General features: G+C 44.8%; 1 protein-coding gene and 1 long non-coding RNA gene across 4 annotated transcripts in view; one reads left to right on the forward strand and one right to left on the reverse strand.

The window, feature by feature from the left end:
* NR4A3 (nuclear receptor subfamily 4 group A member 3) overlaps positions 1 to 15,809 on the reverse strand; it is a 38,089-nt gene extending 22,280 nt beyond the window's left edge. Inside the window, exons 1-5 of the mRNA XM_059142627.1 lie at positions 15,283 to 15,809; positions 11,853 to 12,026; positions 8,565 to 9,553; positions 4,764 to 4,893; positions 4,132 to 4,304 (exon numbers count right to left, since the gene is read on the reverse strand). Of these exons, the coding sequence (XP_058998610.1) occupies positions 4,132 to 4,304; positions 4,764 to 4,893; positions 8,565 to 9,551 (1,290 nt within the window). The 5' untranslated portion in view covers positions 9,552 to 9,553; positions 11,853 to 12,026; positions 15,283 to 15,809. The remainder of the gene's footprint in view (positions 1 to 4,131; positions 4,305 to 4,763; positions 4,894 to 8,564; positions 9,554 to 11,852; positions 12,027 to 15,282) is intronic.
* Positions 15,810 to 17,737: 1,928 nt separating this feature from the next.
* The window catches only part of LOC131812696 (uncharacterized), a 362,864-nt gene continuing 354,201 nt past the window's right edge, over positions 17,738 to 26,400 (forward strand). For all 3 annotated transcript variants that reach the window (XR_009346443.1, XR_009346442.1, XR_009346444.1), the window contains exon 1: positions 17,738 to 17,920. This is a non-coding gene — a long non-coding RNA (uncharacterized LOC131812696). The remainder of the gene's footprint in view (positions 17,921 to 26,400) is intronic.

Genomic DNA, 26,400 nt, shown 5'->3' on the forward strand with positions numbered 1-26,400 from the left:
AATGTAATAAACTATGGACACACATTAGAATGTTAACATTTGTTACCACTGAAGAGTGGGATTAGTCAGGAATAAATGAAGAGGAGAATTTCATTTTTCACTTCGTCCTCTTCTAAATGGTTTGCCTTTTTTAAAAAAACCAATGGGTATATATTACTATTATTGTAATTTTTAAAAACCTAGTAAAGCTTCATTAAAAAAAAAAAAAAACTAGTAAATTTTCATTACAGAGACAAGGCAGTATGGTGAAATAGGAACTTAATACCTTGAGTGATGAGATTCAGATCTAGCTCTAGCTCTGCCCCTGATCTTGGGCAAGACCCTTAGGCTCTGGAAGCTTCTATTTACTCCTCTGAAAATAAGGTGGTTGGATGAGATGATCTCAAAGTCACCTGCAGTTCTATACATTTGAATACATATCAGGAGAAGATATTATGAAAACTGAATTTCAATGAATGACATTCTTTAAAAAAATGACGGAAACAATGAATTACAGCACATAAAGCTGTGGCTTAAGTGAAATTATGTTAAGAACATATGTGATGTTGCCTAGCTCAAAGTAGGCACTCAATAAATTCATTTTGCTTCATTCATTTTATGGTAATGTTTTTTAGAGAACAAAGCAAGTTCAATCTTGTTAAAAAACAAGTTTCTTAACATATATTCACATACACATTCACATATATATCTAAAATCATATAAATATAAAATTACTTGCATTTAGAAATAATAAGGTAAACCCCACCATCATAAAATCTTAGAGTTGGAAGGAATTCAATATTCAAAATAACTTCTCTGCCTGTGAGAAATCCTGTTATGTGTTCTCCTTATTTACTTCATGTGTTGATGAGCTCATGCTTCCACAGTAACTCTTGTAGCTAAGAGAGCTCATCCTTATCTTCAGAATGAGCTGGACGCACCCCCTCCCCCCGCTGCTGCTGCTTCTAGATCTGCCCTTGGGAGCAGCAGTCCTCTTTCCACAGGGTAAAAGAGTAACCTAATCCTGCCAAACCTTCTCACTTTCTGTCTAGATATTTTCGTTTCCTCCAATCATCCCTTACAGGTTTCCATAAATGGTGTGTCTCCACGTCCCTCTTAAACTCCATTTTGGGAATGGACTTAACCCTTGAAGTGTGGTCTCACAGAACAGAGCCCATGTGTCCACTCCCAACTTGATTCTGGTCCTGCATTTCTACAACAGCAACCCAAGGTAATTCAGCATCCCTTCCTTCCATCACACATAAGTTTTGTTGGTTCATATTGAGAGTGTATGGAATAAAGTCCCAAGATCTTCTTAACAAGAACTACTGATGGGCCAAGGCTCTCCCATGTTTTGAAATTCTAAATGCTGAGCTTCACATTTATTTTTGTTAACTTTCTTCGTGATGGCTTCAGCCCATCTTGTTCCAACCTGTCGAAATCACTCTGAATGTTGATACTGACATCCATCATATTAGCGATCCCTCCCAGATTTCTGTCATCTGCAAATGTGATCAGCATGCCTTCTATGCCTTCATCCAAGTTTTTGATGAAAACTCACTGTATTTTTAAAAAGTCTTTTAATTTAATTGATTTTGGTCCAAGTTTTGATAATTTTGTAAAGCTATCTAAAAGCAGGAGAATCCAACTTATGAGGTTCAACCTGATTCCAAAACAATGCAATTAAAATAAATATGCTTTACAAAATTGAGCAAGGCACCAAAAGGTAGTATCAATGTGACCCAGACTCTGGTATGGTCAATCTGCTATTTTGGACAAAGCTAACAATTAAATTGGATAAATGTTTGTTGATGAGGATGATGACTCTAGTCTAACACACTGAATAGTGCAGAGGCAAGCAAACACACTGGATTGATTTTTCCGTGTGGAGACAGTTCCCAGCTGGGACAACTCAAAGTGCTGGGGAGGGCTTGCCACTGAATGACTAATTAGGCCATGTAGGCCAATAATTGGATAATTTAGGGCCAAAAAATCACTCTGGGGGCCCAAGTTCTCTGGACTGACCATCAGTAGTGATTTCCAATGCCTGGAACAACGTCAGAGCGTCCTACAGGCTCGGCGTAGGCACTGTGGAGCAGCTTCATGAATTCAGACAAATTGCATGTGGGGAGGTCCAAAGGTGCTTCAGGGAGGAGAGGTCATTATTTCTGAATGCTTTTCTAGCACCCACTCTCGTTGAAACCAAAGACATGGTGAAGCATGGTATCTAGGAACACAGAGTTTGGGGTCCCTGGGTCCCCAGAGGTTGTTGGGGTGTTTGGTCCAATATCCTTTGCTTCTAATTCTCTCTTTGACAAATGTCACCTATGTGACTTTGGGCATGTCACTCCCTTACCCTTTCCCAGTTTTCAACTCATCATCTGTGAAATAGGTGATAAAGCTTACCTTAATGGTACGGCTACCTTACCCATCATGTGTAGTTCAAACATTTAACAAATGGTAAAGAAAGAAAGGTTGGTCAGGGAGATAATGTACAGGGCACTGTGCTAAAGCTTTGACAAGTATCATCTTATTGACTCTTCTTCACAGACCACCCCAGAAAGTAGATATTATTATTATCACTCCATAACACAGATGAGGCAACTGAGGCATTACAAGGTTTCATTGGTTGCTCAAGGTCATGCATCTACTAAATGACGGTGCTGGGATTTTCTTCTAGGCCTGCATGGTTCCACGGCCTAAACCCTTAACCACTGCATTATTCTGTTAGACTATTATTTGAGACTTGACTTTAGTTAAGAGATGCTACTTGTAATCAGAATAAGAGTCCTCAACCTTTGGTGCTAAGGGTCTGCCATGCTTCTCATTTGAAGTCTTGTGATTAGGTGTGGAGAGGAAGCTTCACAGACTATAATGAGAGTGAGGATGAAGGAGGGAGGATCGCAGCAGGTTTACCAATCACCCCTTCATTTCTGTCAGCATTACAGCCCAGAAGGAGGGCACACAGCAGACACACACACACACACACACACACACACACACTCTTTGCCAGCTCTTCCATCAGAAGTCTGAAATACTGATTAGACCTGGAGAGGGCAATCTGGTAGTCGCTGCCAAGCCAGATCAACCAACTGGAGATCCCTGGATTGGCCCTTCTCTCTCATCTGTGTGTAAACTGTGTTTCTAAGTTTTCTTGGGTTAGAGAGTGGGGGACTATCCTTGCAGTTCATGGTTCTTTAAGTGGTGAGACAAGACAATAGACTACAATGTCTAGCGTGCAGAAATAACCCAATAATTGTGGTATTTTTCCTTCCTTTCCCTCTCTGGTGAGACCCTGTCTTATTAGAAGCTTGCTTTTCTGAGTCCAGTGATGTTTATACATTTGCTCAGAAAATTCCTTCTCATGGTTCTTCTCTGTGTTATACAAATTTCTGGGAATTTTCAGAGTTCAAACTGATGATATTTGACCACATCTTATGAGAAATAAAAATAGTGGTATGCTTTGGTTGACTTAAATAACAGTACTGGTACTCATTTACGGTTTTCAAAGCCATCATTCGTGTGTGACTGATGTTCCAAACATCCCTCTGGGGTTAAATATTATAATCATCTCCACTGTAGGGATGAGAAAGCCATGAGCAGGAGCCAGGTGACACTGGCAGGGAACAGCAGAGGCAGCGTTCCATCCCGAGACTCCCGACACCTCACAATGTCAAGGCCAGAACTCGCTCCTCTCCATCAGTGGTCTAATCCCCTGAATAAGCAGCAGGTCAATCAGTGCTGATGCAATTGGGTAAACTGGTGAGGGATAACTTGAGGCTCACCCAGATGGTTTGATCACAATATTGAAAAAGTGTTGGTCCCTTCCTCTAAACCACGAAAGAAACCTACACACCGCAATTCACCTGTGCAGATTTTCATCGACACAACCACCAGGAATTCTGCAACAATGGTGTGACAGGTGCAGCACTGTCAGAGTCATTTGTTAAGGCATTTAGAGACCCAATAAGGCAAAAATGATTGGGCGCAACGGATGCACCAGAATTGCTAAATGAAGAGAGAAATATAGGAAAGGTATGAAAACTGTTCAGTCCAGTGCCAGCTGCAAAGTCATTCAATCAACTCATGTTACTAGTATCATGAACAGAGACCGGATCATTCATTCGAAAAGCAGGACATCATAAAACTTACTCTGGAGTAATCGAGATCTCTGGGTGTTGAGTCTGTTAAAGCTCGGACAAGGGCGTTCATCATACAGATCGGAGGAGAAGGTGGAGAGGGCTGAGAAGGTTCCTGCTGTAATGGGCTCTTTGGTTTGGAAGGCAGCCGACCTCTCCTCCCTTTCAGACTGTCTGTACGGACAACTGATGCCACGAGAAAGAAAGAAAAAAATGTCTTCAAAGATATTCATAAAGAGCCATAAATCACCAAAAAGTATCAAAACACATTACAGTAGAGCAATCCTTAACGAGACCAACCATTTAAAAGTGGCAATGAGTTTGGAATTCTATCCCCACAATGATTTAATGAGAGTTGAAACAAGCAGCATAAAAATCACTCATACTTACATCTGGTAATGAATTAGCCCTGAAAGTCTCCTTCTTAAATAGAACAGAGATGTATGTACACAAGCTCTCTATTGATTTTGAGAAATTAGAATAAGTAGTCCTCGGCTATTTTTAAATGGTAATACACACCATAAAAGTAAAATGTTGGAAAGAAAAGGCAACTAGGAAAATTCACCATCCCAACATGAGTATTAACATTTTTCTCAGTGATAGAAAAGGTATACGCAAGCTGAATAAAGATCATTATATCCGTACCTTCTTTAACCATGCCAACACTGAGACACTTCTGAAATCGACAGTACTGACATCGGTTTCGACGTCTCTTGTCTACAGGGCAGTTTTTATTTGCCAGGCAAACATATTTTGCATTTTTCTGAACCGTTCTCTGGGAAAACACAATACAGAGATAGTCAACTAATAGTTTCTGGAAAGAGGTAGGACCTGACAAGATGTATTTTAATTACAATGTGAAAAGCGACAGTGCAATTCGTATAATTAGATAAATTTAATTTCCTAACACGCTAGCCTGCAGGAAAAACAATTTTATTAGTGTTAGCTGCTGACAATGAAAATCATCTCGGATTGTTCTGAAGCAAGTCTCAGGAGACACCCAAGTCTGAATGATAAAATCATATCTGAAATTACCAGGTCAACATATCATACCTTGGAGGATTAGATTATCTCCACTTTTAATATCCCTTTGGGAACAATTTTCTACTTGTTCCACTCCCCTGATTATTGCTGACCTTATTAAAATAAAATCAAAATTATCTGGGATGTACTTTGTTGGCTATCACTATTGTAAGTCAAATATCACAGTAACTGGCTTTGTTCCCCAATAGAGATGAAATCATAAAAAGCAAAATCAGGACTTGACTAGTTAAAACATATAGGAAATGTTTTTATGCAAAAAATAACTATTGCTTAATCTGTCTATATCATTTATTTTATCTTTAAGTTATTAAGATAATATATATTAAGAGAATATTTTCTTAAGAGGAGATCTAGGGTAAATTGATGATTTCTGACTTTTGAAAGTAAAATCTTAAAATTGGTTACTAAAAAACACACCAAAAAAAAACCGACCCAGCAAAAAGATTAAAAAAGAAATAAAAAAGGAAATATGAGAGCCATAAATTTTCAATAAAAATTCCTATTAATAGGTTATCTCGTAAATATCTACTGACATAGACCTCAAAATAGCCATATTGTAAACAATACAACATAAACCTTAGACTTGGATATAAAATGATGTCTTATTCTTCAGCATCACATATAATTTGAAAATGACACATAGAGAAATAATGAAGCATGTTTTATGCTCCAGATTTTAAAAAATGATTAAAAAAATTTGTACAAGTGGATGTGTATTTACTACTTAGGGTGAAATTATTCAGAGATTACCTGAATCTATACAACTCCAAATAGAGCAGAAAGTTGGAATTTATTTAGTAAGCCCGGACCGCATTAAAGAAAGAATGAAAGAGAGAAAAGAAGGAAGGAAGGAAGGAATCCAGATAATTTAGGATTGGTGATCTATTTTGGGTCCAAAATTCTAGATTCACTTTTAATCTTTTACTTTTAGCAGTTCTCAAGCCCCATGAATTAGTTTTCACCCTATCACCTTTTAATTTCATTTTCGGGAATGGTTTCTAAATGGCTTCTATGACTTTAAAAATCTACCAAAGCCAGATCCATTTAGTTTAAAATGCAAAATTCCAAAACACAAACACATCTCTGAGTTTCCAGCATTTAAATTCTCAACAGTCTGTAAGGGTAGGAAACTTATGTTTCCTGAATGAAGCTCTCTTTCATTGGACATGCAGTAATTTCTGAAACTCTCTTTCTTGCCATCATCCTCAAGGCTACCTGCCAGTTTGAGTGCTGGTGGCATTTTGCTTCAGGTATATATCTTCCCAATAACCTGAAACCTTCCCCACATTTGTGTGTGTCTGCACAGTTTAAGGACAGGGAGAGATCGTTATGGTTCAATCACTGAATTCCCATCATTAACTGCACCTCATGTCACATTTTTAAAGAATTCAATTTAATGGTAGAAAGCCACTGGGTAAAACCTGCTCCTGTTCCTTTAATTAACAGATCTGTGGGGTGGTTCTCCCCCATCCTACCCCCCCCCCCCTTTGAGTATGGATTTGTTTTCAAGGCATTGCTGCAGAAAAGGACGCTGTTGGGGAACACTTAATTGACATTTCCAGACGAGGAATGTATTACCACTCCTGTATTTTGGTTAACTCTCAATTATTCAGAAGTGATTATATTTGTGGGTTAATCGTACTTCTCTTAATTGTTTTTCTTTCTTTTACCCTTTTTGGCTGCCTGTTTCATTGCCCTTCAGCATTTCCACTGAAATACTGTGAAAATGAAATCTGCTACAGGAATGTGGTTAACTTGGAAAGAACCCTGGTAAAGCGTGAGCAGTTCAGACAGGAAAAAAAAATGGCTAAACTGAGGGTTCTACATTTAAAACATTATATTTCTGCATACCTCCTATATGGCACTAGACATACTAAAAAGTCCTTCCACAAGCATTTTCTCATTTATCTGCAGAATTTAATTAGTCGCATGATGTCTAACCCCAGATCAAAAATAACTGTTGCTTGCTGGTAGGCATACCAATCCACACACGTGCATTTTAATAAATACTTGGTAGTTTTCATTTAATAATGAACTACTGTTTTATGGCCCTTTAAATAAGTGTGTTCATAACTGTTTTATCTAATTTGATACTCATGGCCCTTCTCTGAATTTTATTCACCTGATTGGAAAATGGAAGCCTAGAAAGACATACCATGCTCAACATGGTATGTTGGATTGGTAGGTGACAGATCAAGGACTCCTATTTGAGTGTTCTGACTCCAATTTTAGCACACTCCCACTCCCAGATATATCCTATTGGCCTCCAAATACCAGTTACCCAATCAGCATCTAGCGTCCCTTTTCCCTCCACTCTGCCAGGCCCTGGAGGCCAGGGAGTGGCTTTTGTGCGAGAACATTTATGGGTTTGCAAATGCCTGATATAACGGCCAAGGGAGTAGAGAGGGTGGCACAGAATTAAGTGTCTGCAGAAGTCTGGGAGTCAGTAGCAAAAGTTGAGTGGCAAGAGAACAAGGCCTCTTCTTCCTCAACAGTAGAAAGAGCACTGACCCCAAGTGTTGAAGGAAACCAGCGGGAACGGCCAAACATGCCACTAAATCACCATTTATAGAACGCACAGGGCTTCTCTTTCTAGGCCTCAGCCTACTCAGGGGTAAGATATGGAGGAAGCCGAAGAGCCTGTAAAATTCTCCTTTGGGTCTATGAGATAATGAACAGTATCCACACCTGGCACTGTGTGTGCATGGAGATGGAGGGGACCGGTGAGACCCCAGCTTCTGTCTTCTACAGAGGGAGCTGCCCCAGCCTGCAACCAGCCCGTTGCTCCTGTTTATTCTGCTGGTGCAGACCTGCGAAGAGTTCTCAGAGTGTGTGTCTTGGGATAATTTGAATAACCTCTCTGAGTCTCCACTTCCTCATCTGTGAAGCAAGGATAATTAATACCTACCTTCAAGATACTATTAATAAAAATGGCTAGTGGGTGGTCAGAATTCAATCTCAGGTCTGTCTGCTTCTAGAATCCCAGCTCTTATATGAGGATTAAGTGAGATATAAATGTCCAGGGCCTGGAATACAGACCCCATGCCCTCCGACACCCTGCATGGACAGAGGAGGAATACAATGAGGCTTCTGAATTTTTTTTTTTTTTTTTAAAGGCTAGGGGGTCCTTTTGAGAATCTGCTGAAGGTTCTCTCCAGAAAAATGTTCATAAGGTAAAGCCAAGTTGGGAGGTTCACAGCTCCCTGGAGTCCAGGTCATGGACCTCAAGTTAAAAACCTCTGAGAGAGTGGGTGTGACGGTGCTAGGAAAGGCTACAGACACGCACAGTATAATAATGCCACTTCTGGAAGGGGAAGGACCCTCTTGGACGCTCACTTGGCAGGTGGGAGAGGAGGCTGGCTGCAGAGGGGAAGGGGGCGCCAGGAGGAGGCTCGCGCTCACCTTGAAGAAGCCCTTGCAGCCCTCGCAGGTGCGCACCCCGTAGTGCTGGCAGGCGGCGTTGTCCCCGCACACGGCGCACGTGCCCTCGCCCGACGACGAGCTCCTGTTGGGCGGCGACGGCAGGTTGGGGCTCTCGCCCAGCAAGCTGGACGCCGTGGGGGAGGCCGTGAGGCCCAGCGGCGGGAAGGCCAGCGCGGCCGCCCTCTTGGCCAGCGGCAGCCCGTACGGGTGGCCCTCGAGCGCGGCGGCCTGGCTGCTGGCGGCGGCGGCGGCAGCGGCAGCGGCGGCTCCCAGCGGCAGGCTGAGCGCGGCGGCGGCCGTCGGGTCGTAGCCCAGGTGGTGGCCCCCGGCCGGGCTAGGCGCGGGCGGGTGCGGCGGCGAGGGCTTGAAGTGGAAGAGCGGGAAGCGCGCGCCAGGCACGGTGGGCACGGCCTTCATCGGCGGGTCGAGCAGCGGGCCCGGAGCGATGCAACCCTGCGCCGAGGGCAGCGCGTCGTCCCACAGCGCCCCCGCCTGCGGGGGGAAGCCCGGCGTGGTGGGCGTAGATGGCGGGGACTGCTTGAAGTACATGGAGGTGCTGGGCAGCACCTCGTCCTCCGGGCCGGATGGGGGCGGAATGGATGGCTGCTGCTGGGGCTGCTGTGGCTGCTGCTGCTGGTGGTGGTGGTGATGGTGGTGATGATGGTGATGGTGGTAGTCGTGCGCGCGGCCCTCCTCCATCTTGATCAGGGGCCGTGGCCCCGATGGCTGCATTTGGTACAGGCAGGAGGGCTTGAGTTCGTAGTTGCTCGAGTAGCCTTCCATGAAGGTACTGAAGCTGGGCAGGGACGTGGTGGCGGTGGCCGTGATCTCAGTGCTGCCAAGGTCCATGGTCAGTTTGGCGTAGTCGGGGTTCATAATCTCCGTGGTGTATTCCGAGCCGTAGGTCTGCACTGCATAACTGGAACCTGGAGGCGAAGGGCTATACTGGGCTTGCACGCAGGGCATATCTGCAGGACAGGGAAAAGGGTCTGTCAGAAGCAAGTCAGCACTCTCTCTTGGCTGACAGGTACCACTGGGTTCATTGTTCTCTCATCTGGGAAATGGGAGGGGAAGTGGCATCCTTTTCTCCTTCCGGTAGAGTAGATTTAAAGCTTCATGCTTACTTTCTTCCTGGGAGAAAGCGGAATTCCTGACAGACTAAGGGGCCACAGGATGCCAAAACCAGGCCTCTTGGGGACCTCTGCCCACCTTCTCTCTCTTGCCTTTGTTCTCTACCAGATCTCGGAAATTTGACTCCTTCTTTCATAAGCCCAGTCATGTTTTGATGAAGGAGTTTTGAACCCTATAAACTAATTGGGGGTGGTCTTGGCCACAAGTTGGGAGGACAAAAAGAAAGCCAGTGAATGCTCTCTTGGTTTATTTTTGGGGAAAGAGGCCACTAGTCCCCAAAGTCACATGCATTGATTTAGAAATCTGAGTTACTTAAAAAAAAAAAAAAGTGTCCTTTGCAAGACTTACTGGCCAAGGAAGACTGACATTCTAACATTTTATGAGTGCCAACTGAGCCTACCCACACATGTTGTGGTCGCTTTCTCCCACCCCCTCCCCATTTCTCCAAACACAGCTAACAGCCTACACAAACTGGACCCCTAGTGATGACTTCAGCCAGTTAGGTGGAGAGGTGGGAACACAGGCCCAGGAAATGGACTCGGGGGAGTTTATGCCATCTGCAAAGAAAAAGATCAGCAGCTGCAACAAAACACCCACCAAACATGCTCTCTGCAGTATACAGTATATATATATATATATATATATATATATATATATACACACATATATACATATATATGTGTATATATGTATCCCCCAATTCTGACTAATAAAATATATCAGTGGCTGTTTTAAGACAACAGTCTACAGCTACTATAAGAGGTGAGTTAGCCTACAAATTTTCTTATGACAGAAGAATTAGTACCTCTGCAAAAGAAAGCAGTTCCTTAGTAGGTTCAATTTCTCTGCCAGTTGACTATGTTGAGCCCCTGAAGTGACTAGTATCCAGGACGCTTATTATAGTTCAGAGAGGTGAGCTGGATGAGAAGGCCTTGGAAATTACTGGATCTAGTGGCTGATTTTTAAAAAATCTTATTATTTCTCTTTCTCCATAGCTAATTAGAAATGATAAAAGGGGCAGTTTCTGGTGGTTGGTTTTTCTGAACCAAAGGGAAAGCAGGTGCTTCACCTCTGTTTGGAGTCTATGGTCTAGAAGTTGTGACTAATAAAAAAAAGTGAGTACTTCATATTTCCTTTGACATCTTTCTCTTACCCACGTTTCCAAATCTGATTGAGTCATGCGTGTATGGGATGAAATCTTGACGTGAAAAAAGGTGATGAGGGCCTGTGGGAAGAAGCGGTGATAAGGAGAGGCCAGTTCAAGCCTTCATTTTCCAAGAAGGGCCTTAAAAACACTCACTAGTTTGAAGTTCAAGGATTACTTATTCTGCTGTCTTGTTAGGGTGAAATGAAAGGTTAATGATTTAAAAGAAAGAACACTGCCCAATGTTCCATCTGTTCTTCCTTCAGCACCTCTAGGATTTCTCCATTAATCTTCTGTCATCTTCCCTTGCCAGTCCCTATGCATTGCTCTTCTTTGTGTCTTTCTGGGGTTTCCAGCTAGAATATGAGTTTGCTTGCTCCTAAGTTCTATTGATCTGCATATCTTTGGTGATTACACAGTCCAGGCACCTGATATCTCTTTAACAAAGGCATAAAGAGGTGTTAAAAGTCAAACCTGCAATCCTTTCTTTTGCCCAATTAGAATTTACTCCTTGGTTTTCAGCTCAAATGCTTTTTCTCTTTTCCTCTGCGCTTTAATAATCCAAACTTCTGCATCAAATGATTTGGGTTCTGTACAAACATAAATGCTCTGTACTGCTCAAAGAGAGTCCATAACTTTTACATGCATAAACTGGATATAAAAGGAGAGCAAAAATGGAGACATTAAAGTGTATAATAAGATCCTAATCTATTGGCGTATGACTTTTTTTTTTTGTTTTAAGGAAAAATATTTTTGAGAAATGCAACGCTTAATTAAATCTGGCTGCTCTACTAGGTAGCAACAGGGTGTGGTATACAGAGGAGCTTCGTGCAAGGAGGCCACCACCTGTTCTGTGAAATGCATGGTCAACAGTCACTGCCCTGGTGCTGGGCAAGTGGAACAGCCCGCCTGTTGGGTGTGTGCATCCCCCCCACCCCTGCCCCCACCTCTCCCAGTCTGAGAGGAATAAGGCGTCATGCCTTTAGACCTACCTGGAGGATATCTTGCGCGCTGAATGGTGGGGCTGTGGGTCTCTCCAGCGGAGGCTGAGAGGGTGGGAGGCGGGGACGTCCGGCGAGGGGAAGCGGTGGCAGTGCTACCCGGCTCCGCTGAGGGTCCAGGCTCAGGACAGGGGCTTGCCGGACTGCGCTCTTCCGCAGGAGGCTCTGCGGGCACCGGGAGAGACAGAGCTTAAAGTGCGACCAGGCTGGTCGTCGTGGCCGGGGCTGGGCGTATTGGGAGAGGGTGGTTTGGGGTGTGGGGGGGGGGGAGGTCACTATGAATGCTACGTTAATTACAAAGAATTGTAAGGGCTAAGAAGCAGTGATTAAGGTGAATGGGGTTCCTGGGCAAGAAGCATCACACCTCCTTCTGGGGGGGGGTGCGCAGAAAGGTAGTCAGGCACCCACTGTGCTCACCGCCGTTTTGTGGCACCCGAATCTAGACTAAAAATACGTGCATTCTGTCATCGCCCAGGAATTGATCTCTCTTGTCCCCACAATTGGTTCTGAGCTCGCCAAGTCAGGAAAACCAAAGAAAGAGCACCTGAGGAAGAGTTTCGACCGAATTCGAGGAGTCAGTGAGTGTTCACGAGCGGAAAATAGTCATTTTCCAACTCCACGGCCCCCCCACCCCGCCCTCCTCAAATACAGAATTTACACGTTGCATAGGAAATGCACAAGGTCCGGAACGAATGCGTGAATGCCCCGGGGAATTAAGAAAGTCTGCGCTTTTCATTCTAAATGCTAATGGAGCTTAGCTTCTATTAGCCGCGAGTTTTGGGGGCCAGGGGTCAAGCAAACAAAAGGACACAGTGGAAACAGCCCGGCGCTGGAAACAAGGGGACCAGGCAGTTGGAGTTCTAGGCTGGTAGGGTGGGAGGAGGCAGGCCCCCTGCACCCAGCAGGAGGTATCCCTGAGGGTGGGCGACTTCGAGGCTCGGGGCCATCCGGCGGCCCCGAGGGGGCACATTCCGGAGGGCGCCGAGCGCGGCTCCGGGGCGAGCGTCTCTGCGCACAGCCTCAGCGAAACTTTGTAGCTGGAATCGCAGGTCCGCGGGCCTTGGGGGAAAGGTCCACTGCCCCAAACTCTGGTCTACAGCGCCCCCTTTGCCTGGACCCGTTCATATCTCGAGGGTTGGGAAGGTGAAATTGAAAAAAACCAAAACACAACCCCAAAAAACCTCGGGAGTGCGCGGGCCGAGAGGGGCGTGTTAAGTTTTGTCCCCCGCCGCCCCTGCGCCAGCGGCTTGCCTGAAGGAAGAGGGAGAGGGGGTATCGGAACCCCCAGGTCCGGTAAGCCCTCGAAAGCCAGGAAACGGGGGATTCCCTTGCCACCCCGCCCCAGCCCTGTCCCAGCCGATCGTACGGAAATCTTGCGCTCGCTCTAGCGCAGGCACGGGCGGATCTTCCCACGGCTGTAACAGGAGCTTTCCGTCCACCCAGAATTTGCAATACAGGTCTCCAGCAACCTGCCACCACCTCCTGCAGTAGGTGCCCTCATTCCTGCCCTCCCCGGGTCCTTTCGAGAGGAGTGTTTCTCCGAGGATCGGCGAGGTTGCGTCTCCTTAAGGAAAGGGCTCCCCTCGAGCGCCGCGCGTTCGCGGAAAGAGCCACACCACGTTTCCTGCAGCAGAGCCAAGAGCCCCAACGCTCCCCCCACCGCCCCCACCCCCGCCCACTCCCATGGCCGGTTACCTAGGCAAAGCCTCTGCGCCTGGAAACACGTTCCGCCGCTCCGGCTCGCGGCCGCCGGGGCCGGGAGCACTGAGCCTCGGGGTTGTAAATTAGGTAGAAATAACTACCTCTGTCAAAGCTCCTTTCTTTCTCGTGGGCAGACGAAAGGAACACCCCCATGTTCCCCTCCCCGTGGTGAAGTGTGTGGAGGAAACCGTGAAACGCACCATTGTGACCGGGGCTCCTCCGCGGAGTTTCCAAACCTGGGGAGCGGGGGCGGAGGTTGGGCGGGGGCAGTAGGAGTGGAGGAGAGACCAACAGAAAGGGAAAGACAGAGATTCTCAGAAAGACCAAGGGAGAGGAGACAAACCGCGGGGGAGAATTTCTGCGAGCGCGCGGTCTCAGGGAAGGGAGTGGGTGGGTGCGGAGAGGAGGGAGCCGGTGTGGAGGTGGCTTGGCCTGAGCAATCTTTGATAGTCACAGTAGGATCACCTTATCCAGGTAAGATAACTCGAATGAGCTCCAACTTCATTCATTGTGCCCAGTAGCCCCGTTGGGCAGCTTTTTCTTCCCTCTCAACTCAGTTCTGTAAAATATTTCTCCGTCGTCGAAATAGAGGATTCAGGACGGATTTGCCATTCACCTCTCGCCTGGCACCCTAAGACTCTGGGAGAACAGCCCAACATTTGTGATCACCAAACTCCTTGCAGCTCTTCCCTCGGAAGAATCCGGAGGCATAAATAAAAGACAATGTCCAGGAACGTTCTTTAGACTCAAGGGACAAATGCTTTCTCTCTCCGTCCTGACCCAAGCTTCCAGCGGGTTCGAGAGGTGCCTTAGGTCGTCAGTCTCCCTAGGCTGCGCTCTCATAACCGCTCCCCGCTCACCACTGAGAACTTTCATTTGTTTCTATTAAGAGTAAAACACTCAGAGCAACTTCTCCAAAAGCGCGAGTTCTGCCAGTTAAGAGTAAAACATGCCCACACCAAGCCAAGGCCCGAAGGAAACGAACACCATCCCCACGCGTGTCCGGGCTCGGGAGTAGGCAATTACACCCGATTACCTCTGAAGGGAAAAGTGTACACCGGCAAGTAGGCTACGCCAGGCAGACGTGCCTAGCGGAGCCCCAGGCTCATTTCAATACAATAAGCCACATTCCTACAATTACGCCCTCTTTCCAGAGATCATCCGAGAGACTTTGCGAACTCCAGCCGCTGCTGCCCGTGCCCCTTCCCTCCCAAGCTTCCTCCCAGTCAACCAGATGGGAGTCACCATTAGGTATATTAACTTGGACCCACCGGAGCCCCTATTTTCAAGCCTGGTTAAAAGGCAAGAAAATTACTGCCGTTCATCACCGGAGCTGCAACTCCCTGCCGCTGCCGCTGCCGCCGCCGCCGCCGCCGCCGCCGCCGAGAGCATCATTACCATGACAACTAGAGCCGAAATACCCTGAATTACATCGCTGGAGCTGCTACTGAACAAATCCCGGTCCTCCTCTTTGTTAGAGGCTTTTCGCCTCTTCGGGTGGGGGGAGGAATCCCACGAGCTCCAGAGATCCCCGCGGGCCCGCTACAGGGGAAAAGTTTCACATCAGAACCCACCGGGCCGCTCGGCGAGCAAAACCGGAGCGACGAGCGGAGGGGGGAAAAAACCCCACACGCAAAGTTGTCAATTTCAGGAGCGACGCTTCCCAGCGCGCCAACTTTTTAGCAAGTCCCCCAATTAACTGGGCGAATCGCATACGTACTTGAGTGCTGTGGCGGTTCCGTCTTTAGAGCGAGTTTCTAGAGAGCTGCCCCGAAATCTGCACTGGGGGGGAGTCACAGCTGCTGTCCCGGAAGGGCTGCTGTGTACAAGCCCAGCGGCTCCCAGAGGTGGTGAGCGTCTGGCAGGGGATGCTGCGATCCAGACTCATGGGAGAGTGCCGGCGAGGGGTTCCGCGGGCGTCCTGGCTCCGGCCGCGACCCGGGGAGAGGATGCCGCCGCAGTTCCCACCTCCGAGGCCACCGCCGGCGCTGTCAGCGTTGCAAAGTGAGTCCAGGAGGGGCGTCCGGCTGCCGCGCGGCTCGGCACCGGCGAGGGCGCAGGGCGAGAGGGGTGTGAGCGCGCGGGAGAGAGTGGAGTGTGTGTGAGGAGCTTGTGTGCGCGCGTGTCTGTGTGTGCGAGTGAGGGAGCGGGTGTGAGCTTGTCTGTGTGTGGGGAGCGGAGGAGGAGCAGGAGCTGGAGGGGTGGGGGGCGGGAGGCAGGAGACTCCGCTCTCCCGGCAGCGCGTTCGCTCGCTCTCTCGGCACGTCATTTATGCCACAGGAGCCCTAGCGGCCTCTCCATAGAGTGCCTGGAATGCGAGACGTCAATGTGACGCCATGGGACGCTACGTCACCCTCCTCCTCCCTCCCCTGGCCCAGCCGGTTCCGCGTGTGCGAGGGAGGGTGTGTGTGTGTGTGTGTGTGTGTGTGTGTGTGTGCATGTGCGCGCGCGCGCGCGCGCGTTCCCCGACCATTCTCAGGGCTGCACAATGGAAACTGCGCCGCGCGGCCAGCCCCGGCAGGGGGGCCTTTTGGACTCGCGCCGCCAACCCCTTTGCAGCCGTGCTGCTCGCCAGGGCGCGAGTCGGCTAGAGGGTGCAGCGGTCCGCCCGCGGGTCAGGCGGGACCGCCCAGCTGTCAGGCTCGGGTGGAGTAGAGTTGGAGGAGTGCGGCTGGCGCGACTCCGAGGCTGCCCCGAGGCATGGAGCCAGGGAGAGGGGGTAAGGGAGAGGACAGCTCTTCCGAAAGGGAAGGCTCCGCCAGCCAGCTTCTCCGAGTGACCTGGCAGCCGGTGCAGGAGTCAGGCACCGGCCCGAAGACTCCCTGAGGTGCAGCTGCGCTTTCCTCAAGCAACAGTTCCAAAGCTGTTTAAGCCTCGCTGGCCCTCAGCATCTAGGCTAATCCATCTCCTCCTCGCATCATTTGCTGAGTGCGTGTTTCGCACGGGGATGCAGATGGCTCCGGGAAGATAAGGTCTTATTTCATTAAGCTAAGGTGTGGATTTCCTAACTGGACCCACTGTAACCCAACTAAGAGTGCACATCCATCCATCATCCACGTGCGCGCTGCAGCAGAAACTACTTAATGTGTGTAAAACAAACACACACGTGTTGAACAGCTGAGCGGGTCTGATTGTTGCAAATCACCCCCCCCCCCAGCAGAAATGGAAATCTCAGCTCGCACTTTCACTTTTTGAGGGTTGCCCCCCCATCTCCCAAATTAAATATTTCGAAATCAATCAGCAGGATTTATTAGTCAGTCCCTCGCCATGGGATTTGCTCTGGTCTTCTGGGACACATTTGTCATGAAATAGTGTGCTGAAAGCCTGGGCGACTGTGTGAGGGAGAGCAATGTCTTCCTGGAAATGATGAACTTAAGTGTGAATTTCTCGCTGCAAACAAAAACAAAAATTTATCAAAGTTAAAGTCTCCAAGTTCCAAAGTGCAGCTGAGTGAAAGCAACCTCTCTGAGGTATGAATTTCTGAGGAGAAAATATTTGAGTGAAACAACGCAGACAGGAAGGGTCTCCATGTAGTCCTCTTAAATCAGATGTGACATTCTATTTTTTTTGACATGTCCCAATGTTTGCGTGTGTGTGTGTGTGTGTCGCAGTGGGGTGAGGATCCCATTGTCGACAGCACACAGTTCAGAATCGAAGGTTCGAGTTAGCACCAGAAACTTGAAAACAAAACTATTATATATATACAAAATGTATATTTCTTAGATTCCATTTCCATTTCAGACAGGGTGGTGTGGAGAAGACCGTGGGAGGATGCTCCGCAAGTTGACCCAGCGGAGGGGAACCGAGCTTCTGCACTGCCACGGGTTCCAATCCAGTCTCGGAAGGAAGGAGGGCGCTGCTACATTGTATCCATTCAAAGGCTGGGGGGTGGGGGGAGCAGGACCTGGAGCCGCGCGGCGCTGACGCACACGAGGCGCGTGATTGACGCAGGCGATGTTACTAAATTCGGCGGTTGGCCGGGCCCTGCCGCCGGCGCGCGCCGCAGATAGCGGAGTAGGTTCCCCTCGGTCACCCCCGCCCCTTCTCCATTCAGTGCTGCGCGGGGCGGGGCGGGGCGGAGTGCGCAGGGCGGGGCGGGGCGTGCCGGGCGGGGCGGGGCGCGCCTGAGGGGCGGGGCGGGGCGGAGTGCGCGCGTCCGCGACGGGATCCGGCAGAACCAAATATAGTCGAGCCTGGATATTTTTAGCCGGGCCTCGGGCGCGAGCCCGCCGCGTGAGGGGGCGCCCTGACCCCGCCAGGAGTGCGGAGGGGGCGGGGGCGGAGTCGCCATCTTGGACCCGGCTCGACCCTGTCTAGTGACCGGCGGCGCTGGGCCAGGCTCTGCGCAGGGGGTCGGGGTGAGTGGGTGTGAGCTTTGGGAGAGAGGGGGCGCGGGCTGCGACGGGAGACGAGGGCGAGGCGCGGGCGAGGGAGCGGGGCGCTCGGCCCGCGGGGCGTGCGTGTGTGTCGGAGACGAAAGCCGTCTGCCAACTTGCTGGGCAGTCCTGCCACCCGGCGGCCCGGCCAGCCCCGAGTCGCGTGGGGGCGGAGCCGCCCGCGGCCACCACTTCCTGAGAGCCGGGGATACCCCTCCCGGACGTCACGGAGGAGCCGAGGCGGCGGTGGCGGCCTGGGGCTCATCCTGCACTTGCATCACGGGTGCAGCAGCAGCTGCTCTGCTCCTTTGTGGCTTTTTCCCCTGTTGAGTAACTGCTTTGTTAACTGAAAATACCATGACGGGCCAGTGTGATCACCAGCTCAAGACCTCAAAGAAAGTGAAGCTGTCAGGCAAGAAGAGGGAGACTCCCCAACCCGGCTGCGATGGTATCTGGTGGGTGGGTGTGTAGAGAAGCACTTGACAGTTTCCACGTATTACTTCTTGCCTAATTCTTCACCCCCAAGAAGGTTTAAAAATACTTTTATTTCCATGCTGTAAAATTTTCATGTGTTCTGCACCCCACCCATTCCCTCTTCAATTTGAAATCTCACGCAGAACTGAAATCACGGTAAAGCAGGAACCCTAAAATTATGTTCAGTTTTTAGGGAATAGGACATTTTTTTTCATGAATTTATTGAACAAACCCCATTTTCTAAATGTTAATATATATAAAACGTCCATGCCCACTCAAGGTAGTTGTAAAGCTACTAAGTTTGTTCATAGGAATTGGGCTCCTTCAGTTACAATTTGAAACCCGTATCCTTGTTTATCTTAAAGAAAAAAAAAATCCATCCCTGGCCAAATATCTCCAGGTAAAAGCATTTCTTTCTTTGAGAGGCTATGTCTTTCTGGACGTCTGGATTGGTTGATTCGGTGCTTCCCCCTCCCCTTGCCTCGTTTACATCCTTTCCTTCCTGAGTATCAGGTCGCCAATCTTTGTTCCTTGACTGCTGTTGAGCTGAGGGTTGTTGTCTGATTGCACTGAGCCAATCAGCGGGCTTAGTGCTCCTCTGGGTAGGAAGCTGGGCTGACTGTTGGAGAGGTTCCAGTGGTCACTGATAAGTGGCAACATTTTTGCACTCAAATGGAAACTCATGGAAGCAGAGACAAGGCTCTCTTGCAATCTGGGACACTGTCCTCTCTTTAATTCCAAGTCCCTAAACCTATGCAGTTCCTCAAACAGAATAAATCATTTTTTTTTCTTTTTCTTTTTCAAATTACTCTCTATTCTATATTTTTTCATAAGTTTGATTTACTAGAAATTAAACATAATATTCTGTAAGGCATGTGTAATACGACTTTCAGTAATCTAAATTACCTTTTCGATGACTATTTTGGATTAAATGAAACTTAGTACTTTATAAAAGAAAGCTCTTCTTTTGGGAAATCAAATAGAATAAGACTACCTTAATCTCTGAAATGTTGAAAATTTACTTGGTTTGGTCCTTTTTCTAGAAGAGGGACGTTTACATGTGGCCTAGTTTACACACACAAAGCAAAGAAAGCAGTTAGTTTCTATTTTTATGATACTTGGGGCCGCCAGTCTGTTAAAAACTCTCTATGAAGTAATTATTACAAATTCACTGGATAATAAATAAACCTTCATTTTGTTTCTGTTTCTTTGGTGTAGTCTGCAAGAAAAGAAAAGTGCTCTTTCTCTTGAAAAATAAAATATGAAATTTAGGGGAGATTTATTGTGTGTGATATAAAACAATTGCTTTAACAAAGTGGGATTTAAAAACATTGCTTTAAATGCTCTTCTTGAATAAACAATGACATTTAATGTTGTTGATTTTGCTCATACACAAAGAATGAGGATGAGTAGTATTAATGTGAGGATTGGGTAAAGAAAGGTAAAATAAAAATTCCAAGCCAGAAGTTGTTACCTAAGGTGAAAATAGGAAGGGAAAATGAAAGAATTATGTAAGTCCAAGTCTCTAGAGTCACTGTAGGAGTTCTATGTTATATATGAATATATGTATGCATATATATATAAAATATAAAAAGTATATATAAAATTTGGTAACTGCAGATGACACTGACTTACAAACTTAAGTGTTCTGGGCCCAGGAACATGGGACTATTGTAGTAATTTTCTGTTTGATTTGCCTGCATACCACCATGTCTTCCATATCCATTCTATCGTTCCTCAAAAATCTCCAGCAGCTGGATGTTGTCTTCAAAGTAAAACCCGAGAGTCTCCCCATCCTGGCTTCTTTATTTCCACAGAATTTCCCCGTTCTAGTTAAACTGGTATCTTTACTGTTCTTCAAACATCTTTTCACCCTCCCACATTTGTTCATAGTTTTCCTTTATATGACATTCCCTTCTTCCCCTAATTCTCTGCATATTGAAATCTTATCTTCCCTATAAAACTAGCTCAAGAAATGAACTCAGATTATGCTTTAGTCTTTTATAGAGTTCTTGTTTTACTGCTTTCTTTTTCTGCTTTTATGTCCATAGTTTATTCCCCTGTCAAACTATAAGCTTCACATGCTTCACATATCTTTGAAATTTCGGTGGCACCTGTTTAACATGGATAGTAAATATCCATAAAATATTTTCCCCTTCTCAGTTTGAATATAAATAGAGAGCAGCCATAATATAAGTCCCAAATTGCATGGATTAGGAGATTCTTGGCATGAATGGATGTAAATGAGATCATATGTTAGTTGTTTTTGTTAACATCAACTTTTGACTCTCCTGATTGAAGATAACTTGTCAAGGTATCTGCCACAAACCCAGACAGTTGCAGGTAATATGAGGAAATTTGCTTGTTTGGCTTGTACCTGTTGTATCTGTGTAGGAAGACTTGCTCTGATTTTTTTTCCTGATCGACTTTGGTTTGATTCTTATTCTACCCTCTTTCTCCCTGTAATTGCACTTTCTCTTATGCTGCTTTTTTTCAGCGATGAACTGAATGCTGTAGACTAGGAAATGAAATGTCATTCTTCTTTTGTAAACATTTCTTAAGGTTTAGAAAATTGAGAACTCTAACATCTGTGTATAATGAGTTAAATATAAAAATTTCTTAATTTCCTACCTCTTCCAAAATGTATTTAACTAGATTTGTATGACACTATATATATGCTGGAGTAAATTAAGCAAGGAGATTTTGGAATTAGATTTGTTGGAAGTTTTAGAGAGAGACCCGTGTGACTTAGAATATTAAAATTTTCTTTAAAAGGAAAAAAGCAATATAATAGATCAGGGAAGACTTTCTATGTTATGGAAGATTTCGGAAAGAAAAATAACTGAGAAAGATTATTTGATAGTGTAAGTGCAGATAATATTTTAAAATCTCGTGAAATATTTTTTTTTATCTTTTGTCCATTAGTAGATAACAGGTTTGCGATGTGGTTAAAAAGAGAGTTTATTTCTTAGTCATGTTTTCCCCAGTTGCTGGTAAACTCTGGAACACCACGGTGATTTGGGGAAGATAAGTTATTACTCCTTTGTGATCAGTCAATTCAGGATATCATGTATACCTATAAAATAAGATCTTCATTTTAGCTAGAAATGATAGATGAAGTTGATATCTCTTTGCAAAGATAACCACATAACCCTTTTTCTTATTACCCAATTCTGGAAAAGAAAAAAAAAAAAAGATTTCCTCACATGTACTTTAGTTGCTTCAGCATATTCTCCAAGAGTGAGATGCCGTATTTCACAGGGAGCACTAGATTGCTTCTCAGAGGCCTGGGTTTGGCTTTGCTGCCACGAAGCTGCCCAACTTTGGGTAAGTTTATTAAGCTTTTTTGGGAGCCTTAATATCATTATCTTAAAATGACATTGTTGGGCTCACTATATGACCTTTCAGGATGTTTTGGTTCTAAAGTTGAAGCATTTTTTAGGCCACTTGTGTATGGTGAATCAAGAGTCAGCTCTGGTCTGGTCTTCTGTCACTACCTGGTTGCTGTAGTGACAATAATTTTTGTATATAATGTACGTTTCTAATAGTAATATTATATTAAACTGCTTTGGCCTGCTTGGTAATTAATTGTAGCCATGGAATGGGATCTCGGTAGCCTCAGAGAGTTAATGTACTGCCAGCTTCACAGCCTTCTCTTATCCACAAAGTAGAAACAAGCAGAAACCTGGGTAGTCCAAAAGTCATTTTATATTTAGCTATGGAGTTTGTTTTTGTACTTTCATTTGAATATGGATGAGTAGCAAATTGACTTCATACAAATTAATAAACTTTCATTGGAATGGATAGTGTTGTTTGTTTCAGTTCCTTTCTGATCCTCAGTGCATGCTAGGCATAAACCATTTCTTAGAAGTAGCAGCCAAGGAATAGCTGTCCTTTTCTCTTTTTCATAGAGAATGATTGGTGATGGTGGGGTTGTAAGTCTTTATATCTCTTTGTAGAGTGTAAGTAGATAGGGTGAAATATTAAGAAGGCTGGTCAAAAGGAAAGTACCAAGTAGGTATTAGGTTGAAAAAATGTTAGCACATCAGGCAGAAAGAATACAATAAATTCTGTTTGCAAACTTGTTACATTTGCAGTTGGATACATCTTTATGGATATGTAAGAGTCGACTTTATAGGCTTTGAGAAATACCTGCATTTTAACACATTGCAGGTTTGTGTATTATCTGAGGTTTAGGAAGTAAAAACATGGTTTGTCCTTTAATTTAGAGCTATTTTTTAAATGCCTGTTCTACATATTTAGGTATCTGGTTTCCTGCTTAGATCATGTAATTAGTAACTGATTCTGATTTTTTTTTTTAACTGTAATACATTTTCCAGTATTTATTCCACATGTTTATAGTTCACTACTACTGGAAAAATTCCTCCCTGACATCTGTTCTGAATTAGTTCCCTTTTCCAGTTATGTTTTCCTGTTTTATCAATTTTAGTGATGAGAATAGAAAGCTGTATTTTAAAGATTTATCCTATTGAAGTTTAGTAAAATTGAAACAAATTTCTTCATTATTTCTAATTTTGGAGAATGATTGTCTTATTTTAAGTTCACATGTTAAGTCAGTGTTTTCACTCTTGAGACAATGGAATAAGTTGGATTAAAATCGAAATTCATTTTCCATAGTTTCATAGTATTTTATAGCTGTCAATTAAGTGATTTTTTCATATTTCACAAAAAAATTTTCTAAGAGAAGCTTTTGTTATCTCAAAATGTTTTAAAATATCTTTTTGTTGTTAGTAATAATTAACAAGCAAATTGATAATTTGTTTAAATGATTTCCAACATACTTATTTTGGGGGATGAATTTTTTGACCACTTAGAGCAGTTCTTGGCACAGAGTTGGTGCTCTGTAAACATTTGATGAATGAATGAAAGTAGTTTTCAGGAAGTTTATTCAAAATATTCTGTTTTCTTTATTCTAACCAGCCTTATGACCTTACTAATTTCTCTGAGAGTTTTCCTTGGAGTTTAGGCACAAGAGAGCAGCAGAGGAGGTCTGCTGCCTGTCCCCATGCCATTGCTACCACACTACCCTGGCTCACCATGGACCCTAGTCTGCAGAGACTTCTAGTTGTCCTGATCGAGGGCCAGACACCCTGAGTTCTACCACTCTGTGATACGCATTTTAACTAAGAACTCATTCAGTATCCTAAGGAATTAGACCACATTTTGACCTCAGCTACCCTAAGAATTAATCTTAATCTGTGGCTTATCTCTTTTGATGGGCCTCTTTTACTGTGGTACTTTCACAAGATTGTACTCTTCTCTCTTTCCTTCGTGGTCTCTGCCCTGGGCGTAAGCAACCCATTTATCAGTGAGTTCTTCACTTCTAGTCATCAGGTTTCCAGCCGGAACCACGCTTGGCTTTTCAGTTCTGGATGCTGCTGTTTAAGGCCTCCCCAAGCGCCCTCTTTGCATCTAGCATCCACAGACTGAGGGTCCCAAATGTAGAGTATTTTGTAGATCTAACTGGAAGTATTTCATCTACTAAACATTTACTATATTAAGCATTTTAAGTGTTCAATTTTGAAAAGGTAATGCATTAACTTGATTCAAACAACAGAATGTTTAGAAATGAAAATTTCCCTTCCACCCTGTTCCCCATCTATTCAATTCCCATCCTTCCAGAGTTTCGAAATACATATTCAGGCCAAAACAAATATAAATTCTGTTTTTCACTTATATAAATGAAGCTTATATGCATTATTCTTCCTTTTTCACTTAACAGTGTATCACTTAACAGTGTATCTTGGAGTTCTTTCCATTGCAGTGGGAAAATATCCCAGATAGATCTCTTTTTTTTTTTTTGAGGGGGGGAGGGGCAGGTGGAGAGGGAGACAGAATCTTAAGCAGGCTCCATGTCCAGCGTGGAACCCTACGTGGGGGTAAATCTTACAACCCTGAGATCATGACCTGAGCCGAAATCAAAAGTTGGATGTTTAGCCAACGGAGCCACCCAGGTGCCCCTCCCCCAGATATATTTCACTTTAGTAATATATTTTGGAAATCTCTTCCACATCATTGTGTGGATATAGCATCATTTTTTTTTTTTTTTAATGAGTCCCATATTGATGGGGATTTGGGAAATTTTCAGTCTTTTGCTATTAGAAACAATACTGCAATAAGTAGTTTTATTACATAGATTTTTCATACTGGTATAAATGTATAGGGTAAATTCTTAAAAGTGCAGTTGCTGACCGAAGAGTATATCTCATTGTAGTTTTATAGGTACTACCAAATTGCCCTCCATGGAGGTTGTATGATGTAGACCTCCATCAGAAATGTATGGGAATGTCTTGTTACCCATATTCTTGCCACAAAATGTGTCATTGAACATTTGGATTTTTCCAGTCTGACAGGTATAAAACATTTTCTTGATATAGTTTTAACTTCTATATTTCTTACAAATGAGTTTGAAAACCTTTTCATATATTTGGGAGCCAGTTATATTTCCTATTTTGTGAAATGTGTCTTTAATCCTTTGCCTTTCTTGGGTGGATATGGGGGATTCATTTAAAAACCACCTTGTAACTGATGTGTATAATATTTGCCCTTTGTAATATGAGTTGCAACACACCCCCCCATTATCGTTGCTTATGATGTTTTTGCTAAGTAGATTTTTCCTGAAATGTAGTTGAATTTGTTAATCTTTTATAACTTCTGGAATTGGGGCCATAGTTGGAAAAGCCTGCCCCACTTCAAGATTATGAAAGAATTCTCTCACATTGTTTTCTAGGGTTTTGTGGTTTTTATTTTGCACTCAAGTTTTTGCTCATTTTTCTTGGTGTATGGTGTGATGGGAGGGTGGGTCCAACTTCATTTATCTCCAAGGGCTCCTCAGTTGCTCCCACAGTGTTTGTGAATAGTTTATCTCCATGTTGTTCTGCTTCTTACCAAAAACTGGGACTGATTTATCTATCCTTTTTTTACACCTACTTTGTTGTAATTGGATATATGTACAGTTCTCTGTACATATTGTTTTCCCTCCTATAGGACACCTTTTTTTTTTTTTTTTTTTTTTTTTTAATGGCAATGATGTCTTTTGCCCTCCTACCTCCTTGTTTATCTCAGCAACACCAATGGCCTGGAAGTCAGTTAGTATTTGAGTGAATACCGACTGCTCAGAAGGCTCTCTAGGACTTTCCCCTGAACAAGTGGCTAAAAAGAAATCCCAACTATAATCACGTTCCTTTGAAGACTTCACACTAGAGATGTCTTCTAGCTCTTTCTAGCCATATGACCAGCTATTGTAGAACCTGAAGTCCACTACCTGAGTCCTTTACTCCTGAGGCAGTACAATTGGGATTGTTTTTTTATGTACAAATTCCCATCATCTGCCATCTCTACTTTGTCTGACACTATGGGATATTACCTTCCAGAATTTGGAATGGGAACCATAATATGTCAAAAACACTGGTTTGGATTCCCCAATCACATAGTGGCTAGCTCCAGAACCTCATTTATTGGGAAAGTGTATCATTGTAGAGTGATTTGGGGGAACATTCATCTTCAATTTGAACCCCAGGCAGATTAAGTTTCCTCATAGGGAACCTGGGGAAAACCTTAGCATTGTCTACCCAAGGAGAAAATTCAAGCAGGTGGATGAAACTTAATTAACTTGGTATCCTTACTAACATTTACTAAGCTATTGGGGTTAGTTTTACAGCTCCTTGATAAAAGATTTTCTTCTACTCTTGAACCATTGCACTAGGTGATTTTCTTTTTTCATACTTGTTCAGGCCATCTTGCTTGTTCTTTATTACTGAATGTCGTGTGGGGATCCTATTTCTTATCTCTGCCTTTAGACTTTCCCCTGATGCTGGTAGTATGTTCTTTGTAAAATACCAGTTTGACTTAAAAGTTATTTTGGCTAAATACAGTTTAGGTGAAAGCAAACTGGCCAACTGGCAATTTGGGTGAAAAAATGATTTGACTTAAAAAATATGCTAAGTTGGGGGGGTGGGAGGTTGGGG

Source organism: Mustela lutreola, chromosome 12 (assembly GCF_030435805.1).
Source record: "Mustela lutreola isolate mMusLut2 chromosome 12, mMusLut2.pri, whole genome shotgun sequence".
In the NCBI taxonomy this organism is placed as follows: domain Eukaryota; kingdom Metazoa; phylum Chordata; class Mammalia; order Carnivora; family Mustelidae; genus Mustela; species Mustela lutreola.